At 50.8% G+C, this 15,179-nt stretch overlaps 1 protein-coding gene across 6 annotated transcripts in view; it reads left to right on the forward strand.

The window, feature by feature from the left end:
* Positions 1–15,179, forward strand: part of LOC140420885 (sodium- and chloride-dependent neutral and basic amino acid transporter B(0+)-like) — a 138,165-nt gene that overhangs the window by 96,143 nt on the left and 26,843 nt on the right. For 5 of the 6 annotated variants that reach the window (XM_072504999.1, XM_072504993.1, XM_072504997.1 and 2 more), the window contains 2 exons: positions 3,624–3,805; positions 10,523–10,674. The exons of the other annotated variant lie outside the window; for it this stretch is intronic. In XM_072504999.1, the coding sequence (XP_072361100.1) occupies positions 3,624–3,805; positions 10,523–10,652 (312 nt within the window). In that variant the 3' untranslated portion in view covers positions 10,653–10,674. The remainder of the gene's footprint in view (positions 1–3,623; positions 3,806–10,522; positions 10,675–15,179) is intronic. 6 annotated transcript variants of the gene reach the window in all.

A 15,179-nucleotide genomic window follows, 5' to 3' on the forward strand; every position in this document is an offset into this window, starting at 1 on the left:
AATAGTAGCAGAAAGCTACCAGAGGCAGATAAAGTGAGTGCTCATTTCAGAAGGATTTGAGGAGGAATCTCTTCTCTCAAGGAATGGTGAACCTTTGGAATTCATCACGCCAGGAAACTGTGGAGGGCGAGTCCTTGGACATTTTCAAGGCTTTGGCGATAGGTTTTTAATCTGTCGGGGAATTGAGGTTACGGAGAGGAGGCAAGAAAGTGAGTGTTTTAGATCAGCCATGATCTTATTAAATGGCGGAGCAGGCTCTAAGAGCTGAATGGCCCACTCCTGTTCCTATGTATTATGGTCATATGAGTGGGAAAATCTACACTAGATGGGTTTCAAGCTGGGTAAATGTGAAATCATCCACCTTTTGTACAAAAAGATACAGCTGCTGAGAGACTAGGAGCTGTGACAGAGCGAAGGGATTTAGGTGTTTACGTAAAGGATCTCTAAAAGCTAGTGCACAGTGATGCACGATCAATAACTACTAAAACGAGGTTGTAGCACAACTGAAGGCTTTAATAGGCTAGAACTGTTCCCCAGTAGCTCAGGTACAGAATGAGGGCTGCTGGGATGGCACTGATTCTTATACCCCGCCTATCAGGGCGGAGCTACGTACTATACAGCCAATGGTAAACCCCCACGTTTAACCAATGGAACTTCAGCCTCTCGGGTACTGCAATACCTGATAATACCACATTCACCCCCTGTTAAAAAAGAGTCCGGCGGGGGGGGGGGGGGGGGGGGGGGGGGGGGGGGGGGGGGTAGCCAGCGGCTACAACTGTATTCAACATGGTATGATCAGATATGGAGATACCGTGATACCTCCTTACAGTGTTTAGAGGATATTTACAGTCATGGCAGATATATACAGTCAGTGTTTATTATTTACAGTTACAGATCGGTTAAAATGAAGCAATCAGTCGGTCGGGTGCCCTGCTCGTCCTCTGGGATCGTCTGAGCCTCGGTGGAGATTCCGGTGGGGGTCCAGGCGTCTGCGACTCCGGGAGCGTGGCTTCGGCCTCCATGGCAGCTTCGTCACCCCTAGACGGAGCTGGTGGAGAAAGCGGTTGACCTGGGAGGGGGGTGCCTGTAGGGGGCGTCGGTGGGTGGGAGGGCCCAGGCAGGGGCAGCGGGAGGACTGACCCTCCTGTGAGGTGATATGGAGAGGGGGGTGGGGGTGGTGGTTGGGGAGCGCGTGGGGTTCCGGCAGGCGCCAGGTCCCATAGGGAGACCGTATCTTGTCGGCCGTCAGGGAAAGCCACGTAGGCGTACTGGGGGTTAGCGTGCAGCAGATGGACCCTCTCGACCAACGGGTCCAACTTGTGCGCCCGCACGTGTTTTCGGAGCAGGATGGGTCCAGGTGTTGCTAGCCAGGTTGGGAGCGAGGTCTCGGAGGAGGACTTCCTGGGGAAGACAAGGAGATGTTCGTGAGGTGTCTGATTGGTGGTCATACAGAGCAGTGACCGGATGGAGTGGAGGGCCTCCTGGAGGACTTCTTGCCAGCGGGAGACTGGGAGGTTCCTGGACCGTAGTGCCAGTAGAACGGTCTTCCAGACCGTTCCGTTCTCCCTCTCTACCTGCCCGTTTCCCCAGGGGTTGTAACTGGTCGTCCTGCTTGAGGCGATGCCCTTGCTGAGCAGGAATTGATGCAGTTCGTCGCTCATAAAGGAGGACCCCCAATCACTGTGTATGTATGCGAGGAAACCAAACAGTGTAAAGATACTCTGGAGGGCCTTGATGACGGTGGTTGCGGTCATGTCTGGGCAGGGGATGGCGAATGGGAACCGGGAGTACTCGTCAACCACGTTCAGGAAATACGTGTTGCGGTCGGTGGAGGGGAGGGGGCCTTTGAAGTCCATGCTGAGGCGTTCAAAGGGACGGGAAGACTTTATCCGGTGCTCCCTCTCTGGCCTGTAGAAGTGCGGTTTGCACTCCGCGCAGATTTGGCAGTCCCTGGTGGCTGTCCTGACCTCCTAGATGGAGTAGGGCAGGTTGCGGCTCTTAACAAAGTGGAAAAAGCGAGTGACCCCAGGGTGGCAGAGGTCCTTGTGGAGGGCTCGGAGGCGGTCCACTTGTGCGGTGGCACATGTGCCGCGGGACAGGGCGTCAGGAGGCTCGTTTAGCTTCCCCGGACGGTACAAGATCTCGTAGTTGTAGGTGGAGAGTTCTATCCTCCACCGCAAGATCTTGTCGTTTTTTATCTTGCCCCGCTGTGCATTATCGAATGTGCCACCGACCGTTGGTCAGTGAGGAGAGTGAATCTCCTGCCGGCCAGGTAATGCCTCCAATGTCGCACAGCTTCTACTATGGCTTGGGCCTCTTTATCGACTGAGGAGTGGCGGATTTCGGAAGCATGGAGGGTATGGGAGAAGAAGGTCACGGGTCTGCCCGCTTGGTTGAGGGTGGCCGCCAGAGCTACGTCGGACGCATCGCTCTCGACCTGGAAGGGGAGGGACTCGTTGATGGTGTGCATCGTGGCCTGTGCAATGTCTGCTTTGATGCGGCTGAAGGATTGGCGGGCCTCCATCGACAGGGGGAAGGTTGTGGACTGGATCAGGGGACGGACATAGTTATGGACCTTTTGGGCGTAGTAGCTGAAAAACCCGAGGCAGCGCTTCAGGGCCTTGGGGCAGTGAGGGAGGGGGAAGTCCATGAGGGGGCGCATGCGTTCGGGGTCGGGGCCTATAACTCCATTTCGCACTACGTAGCCGAGAATGGCTAGACGGTCGGTGCTAAACACGCATTTATCCTCATTGTACGTTAAGTTAAGGATTTTAGCGGTCTGGAGAAATTTTCGGAGGTTGGTGTCGTGGTCCTGCTGATCATGGCCGCAGATGGTGACGTTATCGCGATACGGAAACGTTGCGCGTAAGCCGTACCGGTCAATCATTCGGTCCATCTCGCGTTGGAAGACCGAGACCCCGAGACACCGAAGGGAACCCTTAAAAAATGATAGAGCCCCCCATCTGCTTCGAAGGCAGTGTATTTGCAGTCGCTAGTGCGGAGGGGTAGCTGGTGGTAGGCGGACTTGAGATCCACTGTGGAGAAGACCTTATAATGCGCTATCCTGTTTACCAGGTCGGATATGCGGGGGAGAGGGTACGCGTCCAGCTGCGAAAACCTGTTGATGGTCTGACTGTAGTCGATGACCATCCTATGTTTCTCCCCGGTCTTTACCACCACTACTTGGGCTCTCCAGTGACTGTTGCTAGCTTCAATGACCCCTTCCCTCAGTAGCCTTTGGACCTCCGACCTAATGAAGGTCCGGTCCTGAGCACTGTGCCGTCTGCTCCTGGTGGCGACGGGTTTGCAATCCGGGGTGAGGTTCGCAGACAGGGAAGGCGGGTCGACCTTAAGGGTCGCGAGGCCACAGACACTAAGGGGGTATAGTGCCGCCGAATTGGAAGGTCAAACTTTGCAAGTTACTTTGGAAGTCCAACCCTAGGAGTGTAGCCGCGCAGAGGTGCGGAAGGACATAAAGGCGGAAATTGTTGAATTTCCTTCCTTGGACTGTGAGGTTTGCTAGACAGAACCCCTTTATCGCCACTGAGTGAGAACCGGAGGACAGGGAGATTCTTTGATTTACAGGTTGGGTAACAGGTTGCCTTACTGTGCGCCCCCTACAGGTGCCCCCCTCTCAGCCCAACAGTTGGCCCCACGAGCGCCGTCTAGGGGGTGACAAAGCTGCCATGGAGACCGACGTCACGCTCCCGGAGTCGCAGACGTCCGGAACCCCACCAGAATCACCACCGAAGCCCAGACGATCCAGGAGGACGACCAGGCCACCCGACCAACTGATTGTTTCACTGTAACTATAGCCATAAACGTACACTGAATGTATATATCTTCCACGCTTGTAAAATATTCTCGACAACTCTGTAAAGAGGTATCACGGTACCTCCATATCTGATCATACCATGTAGATGCAATTGTAACCACTGGCCACCACCCCCGCTGGACTCTTTTTTTAACAGGGGGTGAATGTGGTATTATCAGTTATTACAGTACCCAAGAGGCCGAAGACCATTGGTTAAACCTAAAAGTTTACCATTGGCTGTTGGTACGTAGCTCCGCCTTGATGGGCGGGGTATAAGAACCGGTGCCATCCCAGCAGCCCTCACTTTCTGTACTGAAGCTGCTGGGGAACAGTTCTAGTCGATTAAAGCCTTCAGTTAAGTTACAACCTCGTCTTTGAGTTTAATTGATCGTGCATCAAGCTCTCCGTGCTCCCAGAGTCGATCAGGCAGGACGTCTCGTGGCCGTTGATGAAGACCGTCGTCGTTGCTGTTGAGAGTGTTTGAGGTCGAGTTTGGTCCAGAGTCACCGAGGCCAGACGCAGTAGTTGTGAATTTTGATCGGGCCGGGCTGATGGAGTCGGCTGGGCTGGGATCCTGGGGCCCCATCCAAGATGGCGTCTCCCATGGGTCGCACATGGTGGTCGGAGATGGACAAAATGGCGGCGCCCATCCGTCCAGCGCAGTGTCCGGGGAACAAGATGGCGGTGCCCGTGGGCCGCACGTGGCCCTAGGATACGAGGGTGGCGGTGACTGCTGGCCGCCTGGTGCCCGAGGAGAAGTTCGCTGTGGCAGCCCGGAGTCGCCGCTGGAGACCGCGGCCACCGCTCGTGCCTCGAAACCCCCACAAAATGGCCCTTCTTGCCGCACCCTTTGCATGTGGCTGTGCGGGCCGGGCAGCGCTGGCGGGGGTGCTTTGCCTGCCCGCAGAAGAAACAGCGGGGCCCATCAGAGTTGGTGGGCCGCCTTACAGCGCAGGCATGCGGGGACACGGGGAAGGTCTGTGGGGCTGCCGCTGCGGGGCTCCACACTGCCCAGGGGGCCGCCGCGCGGTCGGGCACATAGGATTGTGCGTTCCTGGAGGCAATGTCCATGGACCCTGCCAGGACCTGTGCCTCTCTAAGTCCCAGGGTGTCTCTCTCTAAAAGACGCTGGCGGATCTCTGAGGAGCTCATACCTGCTATGAAGGCATCCTGGATTAGGAGTTCCGTGTGCTCGCTCGCCGAAACCTGCGGGCAGCCACAGCTTCTGCCCAGCACCAGTAGCGTGCGGTAGAACTCCTCCAACGATTCCCTGGGGCTTTGTCGTCTCGTTGCAAGTAGGTGACGAGTGTGGACCTGATTCACTGGGCGGATATAATGTCCTTTTAAAAGTTCGATTGCTGCATCAAAGTCTTCCGCCTCCTCGATGAGGGTGTAGATCCCAGGGCTTACCCTTGAGTGCAGGAGATGCAGTTTCTGCTCCCCCGAGGGTGGGCCTCCAGCCGTCTCAAGGTAGCCTTTTAAACACGCCAGCCAGTGTTTGAAAATCGCCGCTGTGTTCGCCGCGTGGGGACTGAGTTGCAGACACTCCGGCTTGATTCGGAGATCCATCCTTTCTACTTAAGTCTAGTCTATTAAATTGATGCACGATCAATAACTACTAAAACGAGGTTGTAGCACAACTGAAGGCTTTAATAGACTAGAACTGTTCCCCAGCAGCTCAGGTACAGAATGAGGGCTGCTGGGACGGCACTGATTCTTATACCCCGCCTATCAGGGCGGAGCTACATACTATACAGCCAATGGTAAACCCCCAGGTTTAACCAATGGAACTTCAGCCTCTCGGGTACTGCAATACCTGATAATACCACACACAGTAAGAAAACAGAATGAAAAAGGCTGAAGGATTTTGAGTCTTTATCTCAAGTGGTTGGCATTGGCTGAGATAGAGTGTGGTCAGACTCATTTGGAGTACAGCATTTGGACATTGAATCATCAGAACTGTGTCAGGGTTTAATGGTTTAAATTATGAAGGCAGTTTGCATCAGCATGCAATGTATTTCTTAAATTAGAAAACTGAGGGCTTTCGGTGGCACCCTCGAGGAAGCAGGTCGCAGGTCAGATCGCTCCCGCCCGCGATGGGCAAACGGACCTTTTAAACGGACTTTTGTGGGACCTGGCAACCTGGTTAGGTTGAGGAGACAATAGGAAGAGGCTTCCCCCCCCCCCTCCCCCCCCAGGGTATAAGCAGCTGGACCAGAAGTGGTCGTGTGGAGCGGCAGGGCTCGAAGCGGGAGCAGCGGGGACCCCAGGCCGGGCGACGAAACATGGCAGACGCCAGGGACCAGGGAGCGGAGGCTCACTGGCCAAGGGAGCAGCAGATGGAGTTTTTTAAGAACTGCTTCGCCGAATTGAAAAGGGACACATTGGACCCGATGAGGGTGGTAATGGACCGAATGGTCGAGGCGCAGGTGGTCCAGGAGAAGGTGCTCAGGGAGGTTGAGGTGAAGCTCTCCAGCCAGGCGGACACGTTGGCAGAGCTGAAGCACGAGGTGGAAGAGCTGAACGCCCGCCAGAGGAGGAGGCAGGTGCAGCTTGAAGAGTTGGGGAACAGAGCCAGGAGGCAGAATTTGACGATCGTGGGCTGCGAGGGGTCGGATGTGGGTGCATACGCGACGGGTATGCTCGAGGGGTTGATGGGGCCGGAGGTCTTTCCCCCGACCCCTGGAGTTGGATGGGGCACAGGAAGCCCAGGACGGGCAACCGATCGAGGGCCTTGGTGTTCCGCTTTCACCGGCTTGCTGACGGGGAGCTGGGAAGGAGAGCAGAGGAGACTTAAGTGGGCAAGGGGGGGGGGGTGTAGAGATCCCCCCGGGGGAGAAAGTCGTTTGCAGACTCTCAGGGAACAGCGCAGGAAACCGACAGCAGCAGCACCCGAGGGGGGGGGGGGATTAGAGCCAGTTAGTTTAGTTGAACACTTGGGGCATGGCAAACAGAGCTGACAGGGGAAGTGCGTTATAACATGTTTATTCTTTCCCACTGTTTGTTTTCACTATGCTAAGGCTCTTTTCATAGGGCCTGTTTTCTCTATGGAAATGTTACAAATTTGTTGTACATAAAAAATGTCAAATTTTTTTTTTTAAATTTAAATTAGAAAACCTAGGAGGGTGAACCCATAGTGGTGTTTAAAATGATAATTTGAAAGGGATTTGATTGAGGTAAATATAGAGAAAGGATTTCCCCTGGTGAGGAAATCCAGACCAAGTGGTTAGAATCTGAAAACTAGATCCAGGCTGTTCAGGTGTGAAATCAGAAAGCTGCTGATTCGCAATCACCCATTTTACATATTTTCCCATTGAAGTTAAATGGGAATTAAATGGGAATTAAAATCTGGGGAGATGTAAAACAGATTCACTATCCCCCATTTTACACAATCACAAATTTACAATATACCCCAGAGTGCGAACGATTTGGAATGATTTGCGCACAAAACAATGGGGTTGTTCAAAATGTTGACATGGGAATGTTACTGTACTAGGAAGGGTTTGCGATTGGGAGTGGAGGGGGTTGGGTGAATGGAAGGAAATGGTGCTTATTGGCCTTGCAGTCTCTGCACAGCTGTTAGGTATAGCTTTTCTGGAGTGATAATTCACTGAGGAACCTCTGATTTTCCACATCGTGAAGTTATTTCTTTTGTCTGAATGTAATGTCTGTATTGAGGTCTTCCGGGTCGTGGGTTCACAACTCAACCTTTTGCAAAACTCCAAAAGATGCTCAATAATCACTGATCATCCACTGGTGACATTAAACATCTGGGAATTATCCAGTTTGCAAGTGTAAAAACAAAAACTACCTAGCAACAATTGAGGCTGTTCTTCGTTGGATTCACATTGGCTTACTGTCTAATCCTATTCTGGCTGCATTTCCAGTTCTACCTGTACAGGAGAAAAACAGAAGGAGTGCATCGCTCCATCTCGTCCGAGACGGATCCAAGACGCGGACTGGCTTCATGTGCCACGAATGCCACCTGCAGATTCTCCAGCAGGCTGTCAGGGAATGGTGGAAGGTGCTCTTCCCAAGCAATGGCAACAGCAGGCCCTCCCATCTGACCAAGACGATCTGGACAGAGATCACAGAGGAGGTCAACAACTGTGGGGTAAACCCAAGATTATGGCTGCAGGCTTAGTAAAGAGTCAATAACCTTCATAAGTAAATGGCAGAGTGGCATGGGATCATCCCAAATGTTGGCATTCACTTTATCAGATGAAAACATTGCACAACATTTTTCCACTATACACGTGCGTGTATCATTATTCTTTTTAGGAACTTGATTAGTCAGCGACCAGACTATATTGGAATGCCTCATGGTTGGCCCTCATTGGAAGTTGTGGGGGAATGTTAGATGTATCCTGTATTGTTTCGGAGATTATGGTGTGCGTTTGTGATCTTTATTGAATGATCAGATGTGTCTCAATTTAGACGTTTGACATTCAATGGAACATAGAGGAAAATGCAGACTCTTCATAAAATCAATTATATGCAGTATTAAGGATATCGATAGGAATACAGCCCAGGTCTTCTGTTCTCAGGGTGTATCGGGGGGAGGTGGGGGTGGTTGAGGTTAGGGAGGGGGGGGTTGGTTGAGGTTTGGGGCAGGGGACAGGCGGTGGGTGGGGAGGTTTTACCCCAGCGGTATTCTGAATGATGTGCTGGGAGATTCCCTGTTCTCTGTGTACAAAGATTGCGCAGTAATTGAGGGGAGTTTTCAGCTTCCATTGGCCACTTACCCCTCCCCCACCTGGAGCCATCCAAAACTCTGATTTAAATGAGAGGTTCTGGAAGGTTCTGTCTCTCTGAGAAGAATAGTTACCCAATAAAAGTTAGAGGGATACAAAGAACAAAGAACAAAGGAAATTACAGCACAGGAACAGCCCCTTCGGCCCTCCCAGCCTGCGCCGATCCAGATCCTTTATCTAAAGCTGTCACCTATTTTCCAAGGATCTACTTCCCTCTGTTCCCCACCCGTTCATATATCTGTCTAGATGCATCTTGAGTGATGCTATTGTGCCCGCCCCTACCACCTCCGCTGGCAAAGCGTTCCAGGCACCCACCACCCTCTGCGTAAAAAACTTTCCACGCACATCTCCCTTAAACTTGACCCCTCTCACCTTGAAATCGTGACCCCTTGTAATTGACACCCCCACTCTTGGAACAAGCTTGTTGCTATCCACCCTGTCCATACCTCTCATAATTTTGTAGACCTCAATCAGGTCCCCCCTCAACCTCCATCTTTCCAATGAAAACAATCCTAATCTACTCAACCTTTCTTCATAGCTAGCACCCTCCACAGCAGGCAACATCTTGGTGAACCTCCTCTTCACCCTCTCTAAAGCATCCACATCCTTCTGGTAATGTGGCAACCAGAAATGCACGCAGTATTACAAATGTGGCCAAACCAAAGTCCTATACAACTGTAACATGACCTGCCGACTCTTGTACTCAATACCCCGTCCGATGAAGGCAAGCATGCTGTATGCCTTCTTGACCACTCTATCGACCTGGGTTGCCACCTTCAGGGTACAATGTACCTGAACTCACAAATCTCTCTGCACATCAATTTTCCCCAGGACTCTTCCATTGACAGTATAGTCCGCTCTTGAATTAGACCTTCCAAAATGCATCACCTCGCATTTGCCTGGATTGAACTCCATCTGCCATTTCTCTGCCCAACTCTCCAATCTATTTATATTTTGCTGTATTCTCTGACAGTCCTCCTCGCTATCTGCAACTCCACCAATCTTAGTATCATCTGCAAACTTGCTAATCAGGCCACCTATACCATCATCCAGATCATTTATGTATATCACAAACAGTGGTCCGAGCACGGATCCCTGTGGAACACCACTAGTCACCTTTCTCCATTTTGAGACACTCCCTTCCACCACTACACTCTGTCTCCTGTTGCCCAGCCAGTTCTTTATCCATCTAGCTAGTACACCCTGAACCCCATACGACTTCACTTTTTCCATCGACCTGCCATGGGAAACTTTATCAGACGCCTTACTGAAGTCCATGTATATGATATCTACAGCCCTTCCCTCATCAATTAACGTTGTCACTTCCTCAAATAATTCTATTAGGTTTGTAAGACATGACCGTCCCTGCACAAAACCATGCTGCCTATCACTGATAAGTCTATTTTCTTCCAAATGTGAATAGATCCTATCTCTCAGTATCTTTTCCAACAGTTTGCCTACCCTGACGTCTAGCTCACAGGTCTATAATTCCCTGGATTATCCCTGATACCCTTCTTCAACAAAGGGACAACATTAGCAATTCTCCAGTCCTCCGGGACCTCACCTGTGCTCAAGGATGCTGCAAAGATATCTGTTAAGGCCCCAGCTATTTCTTCCCTCGCTTCCCTCAGTAACCTGGGATAGATCCCATCCGGACCTGGGGACTTGTCCACCTTAATGCCTTTTAGAATACCCAAAACTTCCCCATTCCTTATGCTGACTTGACCTAGAGTATTTAAACATCCATCCTTAGCCTCAACATCCGTTATGTCCCTCTCCTTGGTGAATTGGATGTAAGTTTTTGCTTTAAAAACACTTGCCTTGCAGGAGCAGTCCTCAGAATTTCGGCGGGAGTGGAGTGCAGGGGCCTGTCGGGAGGTAAGTTTTTGCTTTATAAACACTTACATGGTCCCGATTCTGTTCTTCTTTTCTGTTTGGTTTTGTTTTATATTAGGCGGGAACCGGAAGTTCGACCCGTGGACTTCTGTGAAGGTTCTACCCCCCAACCAATAAATTCTGGTGGAGAGGAAACCCGAGACACTACACGTGTAGTGTCTCCCACCTGCCCTCCTCCTCTAACCTAATAATAAGACCCATTGGTGTGAGGTAAGTGCCATATTATATTATTTTTAATTTATTTATTAACCAGAACTTGGTTGGAAGTTAGAGGGATGGCAGGGAAGGTACTGCAATGTTCCTCCTGCAGGATGTTTAAGGTGAGGGATGCCGTTAGTGTCCCTGCTGATTGTACCTGCAGGAAGTGCAGCCATCTCCAGCTCCTCCAAGACCGAGTTAGGGAACTGGAGCTGGAGTTGGATGAACTTCGGATCATTCGGGAGGCAGAGGGGGTCATAGATAGCAGCTTCAGGGAATTAGTTACACCAAAGATTGGAGATAGATGGGTAACTGTAAGAGGGACTGGGAAGAAGCAGTCAGTGCAGGGATCCTCTGCGGTCGTTCCCCTGAGTAACAAGTATACCGCTTTGGATACTTGTGGGGGGGGAACTTACCAGGGGTAAGCCATGGGGTACGGGCCTCTGGCACGGAGTCTGTCCCTGTTGCTCAGGAGGGAAGGGGGGTGAGGAGCAGAGCATTAGTAATTGGGGACTCGATAGTCAGGGGCACAGATAGGAGATTTTGTGGGAGCGAGAGAGACTCATGTTTGGTATGTTGCCTCCCAGGTGCAAGGGTACGTGATGTCTCGGATCGTGTTTTCCGGGTCCTTAAGGGGGAGGGGGAGCAGCCCCAAGTCGTGGTCCACATTGGCACTAACGACATAGGTAGGAAAGGGGACAAGGATGTCAGGCAGGCTTTCAGGGAGCTAGGATGGAAGCTCAGAACGAGAACAAACAGAGTTGTTATCTCTGGGTTGTTACCCGTGCCACATGATAATGAGATGAGGAATAGGGAGAGAGAGCAATTAAACACGTGGCTACAGGGATGGTGCAGGCGGGAGGGATTCAGATTTCTGGATAACTGGGGCTCTTTCTGGGGAAGGTGGGACCTCTACAGACAGGATGGTCTACATCTGAACCTGAGGGGCACAAATATCCTGGGGGGGAGATTTGTTTGTGCTCTTTGGGGGGGTTTAAACTAATGCAGCAGGGGCATGGGAACCTGGATTGCAGTTTTAGGGCACGGGAGATTGAGAGTATAGTGGTCAGGAGCACAGATTTGACTTTGCAGGAGGGGCCAGTGTCCAGGTAGGTGGGTTGAAGTGTGTCTACTTCAATGCCAGGAGTATACAAAATAAGGTAGGGGAACTGGCAGCATGGGTTGGTACCTGGGACTTCGATGTTGTGGCCATTTCGGAGACATGGATAGAGCAGGGACAGGAATGGTTGTTGCAGGTTCCGGGGTTTAGGTGTTTTAGTAAGCTCAGAGAAGGAGGCAAAAGAGGGGAGGTGTGGCGCTGCTAGTCAAGAACAGTATTACGGTGGCGGAGAGGATGCTAGATGGGGACTCTTCTTCTGAGGTAGTATGGGCTGAGGTTAGAAACAGGAAAGGAGAGGTCACCCTGTTGGGAGTTTTCTATAGGCCTCCTAATAGTTCTAGGGATGTAGAGGAAAGGATGGCGAAGATGATTCTGGATAAGAGCGAAAGTAACAGGGTAGTCATTATGGGAGACTTTAACTTTCCAAATATTGACTGGAAAAGATATAGTTTGAGAACATTAGATGGGTCGTTTTTTGTACAATGTGTGCAGGAGGGTTTCCTGACACAATATGTTGACAGGCCAACAAGAGGCGAGGCCACGTTGGATTTGGTTTTGGGTAATGAACCAGGCCTATGGTGTGTGGGCCTTTATTGGTAGAGGGATTGAGTTCCGGAGTCATGAGGTCATGTTGCAGCTGTACAAAACTCTGGTACGGCCGCATTTGGAGTATTGCGTGCAGTTCTGGTCACCTCATTATAGGAAGGACGTGGAAGCTTTGGAACGGGTGCAGAGGAGATTTACCAGGATGTTGCCTGGTATGGAGGGAAAATCTTATGAGGAAAGGCTGATGGACTTGAGGTTGTTTTCGTTAGAGAGACGAAGGTTAAGAGGAGACTTAATAGAGGCATACAAAATGATCAGAGGGTTAGATAGGGTGGACAGTGAGAGCCTTCTCCCGCGGATGGAAATGGCTAGCACGAGGGGACATAGCCTTAAACTGAGGGGTAATACATATAGGACAGAGGTCAGAGGTAGGTTCTTTACGCAAAGAGTGGTGAGGCCGTGGAATGCCCTACCTGCAATAGTAGTGAACGCGCTGTAGAGGGTGCCATCTCCGCTACTCCACTACTGGGCCGATATCTGGGGTTTGGATGTCTGTGTGTGTCTCTCTCCAGCTGGCACTGAAACTTCAGAGGCCAGGGGATGTCGCACTGGGACACTTCCACTGAAGAGAGCACTGATTCAAGCCTGCCGTTTATTCCTAACCGACAGCCTGAGACTTATATCACACAGATCTCCAGACCCCTACCAATACCCAGGTGATTCTCTCTCTTGCCGGTGGGGCAACACCCACCCGGTTCCTACTCCACTAGAGTAGCTTTCCCAAGAGAGAGAATAGGACACTGCTGTTTATTTCCTAACCAGCAGTCTGTCCTGAGTGAATCGCTCAAGATGACCCTCGATTCTTGAACCCGGAATTAAGGTGAGGAGTATTTTAACAATGACTTGGTCAGAGATCGTTGGTGAAGGATTGAAGAATTTAAACGACTCCAATTATCATCAAATCAAGGTTTATTGTAAAACTCAGGTCAAAATCATCAACAGAAGAAACACAATAAAATCTTATGCTCTAATACAACTAAGTCTATTCAAAAGTAATATAGCGGACACAACGAAAATTCTTATGATTACACAGGTTTTAGCAATATCACAAGGCACAAAACAAGTTCCCTTCCCCAAAGCCTCAACCACTATTAAAGTCAAGGGAGTTTCGCAAGCTGCTGCAGAGTACTTACGGTCACAGGCTGCAGAGGTCAAGTCAGGGGTGCAGAGGTCGAGCCAAGAACGAAGAGCCCCCCAATTGAAAACACAGCCCCTTTTATATTGCTTTACCTGGCTTTGTTCTGTGATCGGCCAGCCCCTTTTGCATTGAAAAAGGTAAGTTTTAAAGTTCCCGCTGGTCCCGCCCCCTTTGAGCCGGTCAGAGCTGTATGTTTCCGGGTATTCCTTGCAGGTCCGCTTCTTCCAGCTAGGCAGACCTGCGCGATTTGAATTTGGCGCTGGCTCCGCCCCCTTCTTTCAGTGAGTTTCTGCCGGCAGCTTCTGTCAAGCTTGGAGTACCTCCCCCAGGTCCGCCTCCAACTTGGTTTTTCTGCCGGTAGCTTCTGTCAAGCTTGGAGTACCTCCCCCAGGTCCGCCTCCAACTTGGTTTTTTTCAGACCTGCGCGATTTGAATTTGGCGCATGCTCCGCCCCCCTCCTCCCAGTGAGTTTCTGCCGGTAGCTCCTGTCCAGATTGGAGTACCTCCCCCAGGTCCGCCACCAACTTGGTTTTTTTCAGACCTGCGCGATTTGAATTTGGCGCTGGCTCCGCCCCCCTCCTCCCAGTGAGTTTCTGCCGGTAGCTCCTGTCAAGATTGGAGTACCTCCCCCAGCTCCGCCTCCAACTTGGTTTTTCTCTACCGCTGATTTTCTAGGGGCTTTTCCAGCGCAATATGCTGGACTCAGACAGTCTGATTTCTAGTTTAACGAGGTTAGGCTCTTCTGTGGAGAATTTCAGTGTCTTCCAGCTGCTCCGGAGATGGCTGCTATTCTCACCTCGCTATGTTGATGGGGTGTTAATTGGATTCTGCTCTGGTGGAGGCCAGGTCATTTACATTTGCATGGGGCTATGACCATCCCATTGTCCTGCTTGCATGCAAGCCTCCTGTGTATTCCCGTGCCCCTTTGTCTGTGTTTTGATGTTTATCTTGTTGTCTGGCTCCTTCTTCCTTGTAGCTCCTAGGGGGGTGTTTGTTAATATTTATGTGCTTATGTCCCTACTCAGCTCAGCGGACCAAGCCTGCTGGGAAAACTGGTTCTGTTCCCTTGGCTGGAAAGTCAGTTTACAGTCTCTGAGTTTCTCCAAAAGGGCCGAATTGCCCGAAAACCTTACAGCGCCAACATTGAGGGCATTTAAAAGTTTATTGGATAAGCATATGGATGATAATGGCATAGTGTAGGTTAGATGGCTTTTGTTTTTTGACTTCCCATGTCGGTGCAACATCGTGGGCCGAAGGGCCTGTACTGCACTATATCGTTCTATGTTCTATGTTCTAATACCGATGCAAAGTACTCATTAAGAATCTCACCGATTTCCTCTGACTCCATGCATAAATTCCCTCTTTTGTCTTTGAGTGGGCCAATCCTTTCTCTAGTTACTCTCTTGCTCCTTATATACGAATAAAAGGCTTTGGGTTTTTCCTTAACCCTGTTAGCCAAAGATATTTCATGACCCCTTTTATCCCTCTTTATTGCGCTTTTGAGATTTGTCCTACTTTCCCGATATTCCTCCAAAGCTTCATCAGATTTAAGTCGCCTAGATCTTATGTATGCTTCCTTTTTCATCTTAGCTAGTCTCACAATTCCACCCGTCATCCATGGTCCCCTAATCTTGCCATTTCTATCCCTCATTT

The sequence above is a fragment of the Scyliorhinus torazame genome, chromosome 5 (genome assembly GCF_047496885.1).
Source record: "Scyliorhinus torazame isolate Kashiwa2021f chromosome 5, sScyTor2.1, whole genome shotgun sequence".
NCBI lineage: Eukaryota > Metazoa > Chordata > Chondrichthyes > Carcharhiniformes > Scyliorhinidae > Scyliorhinus > Scyliorhinus torazame.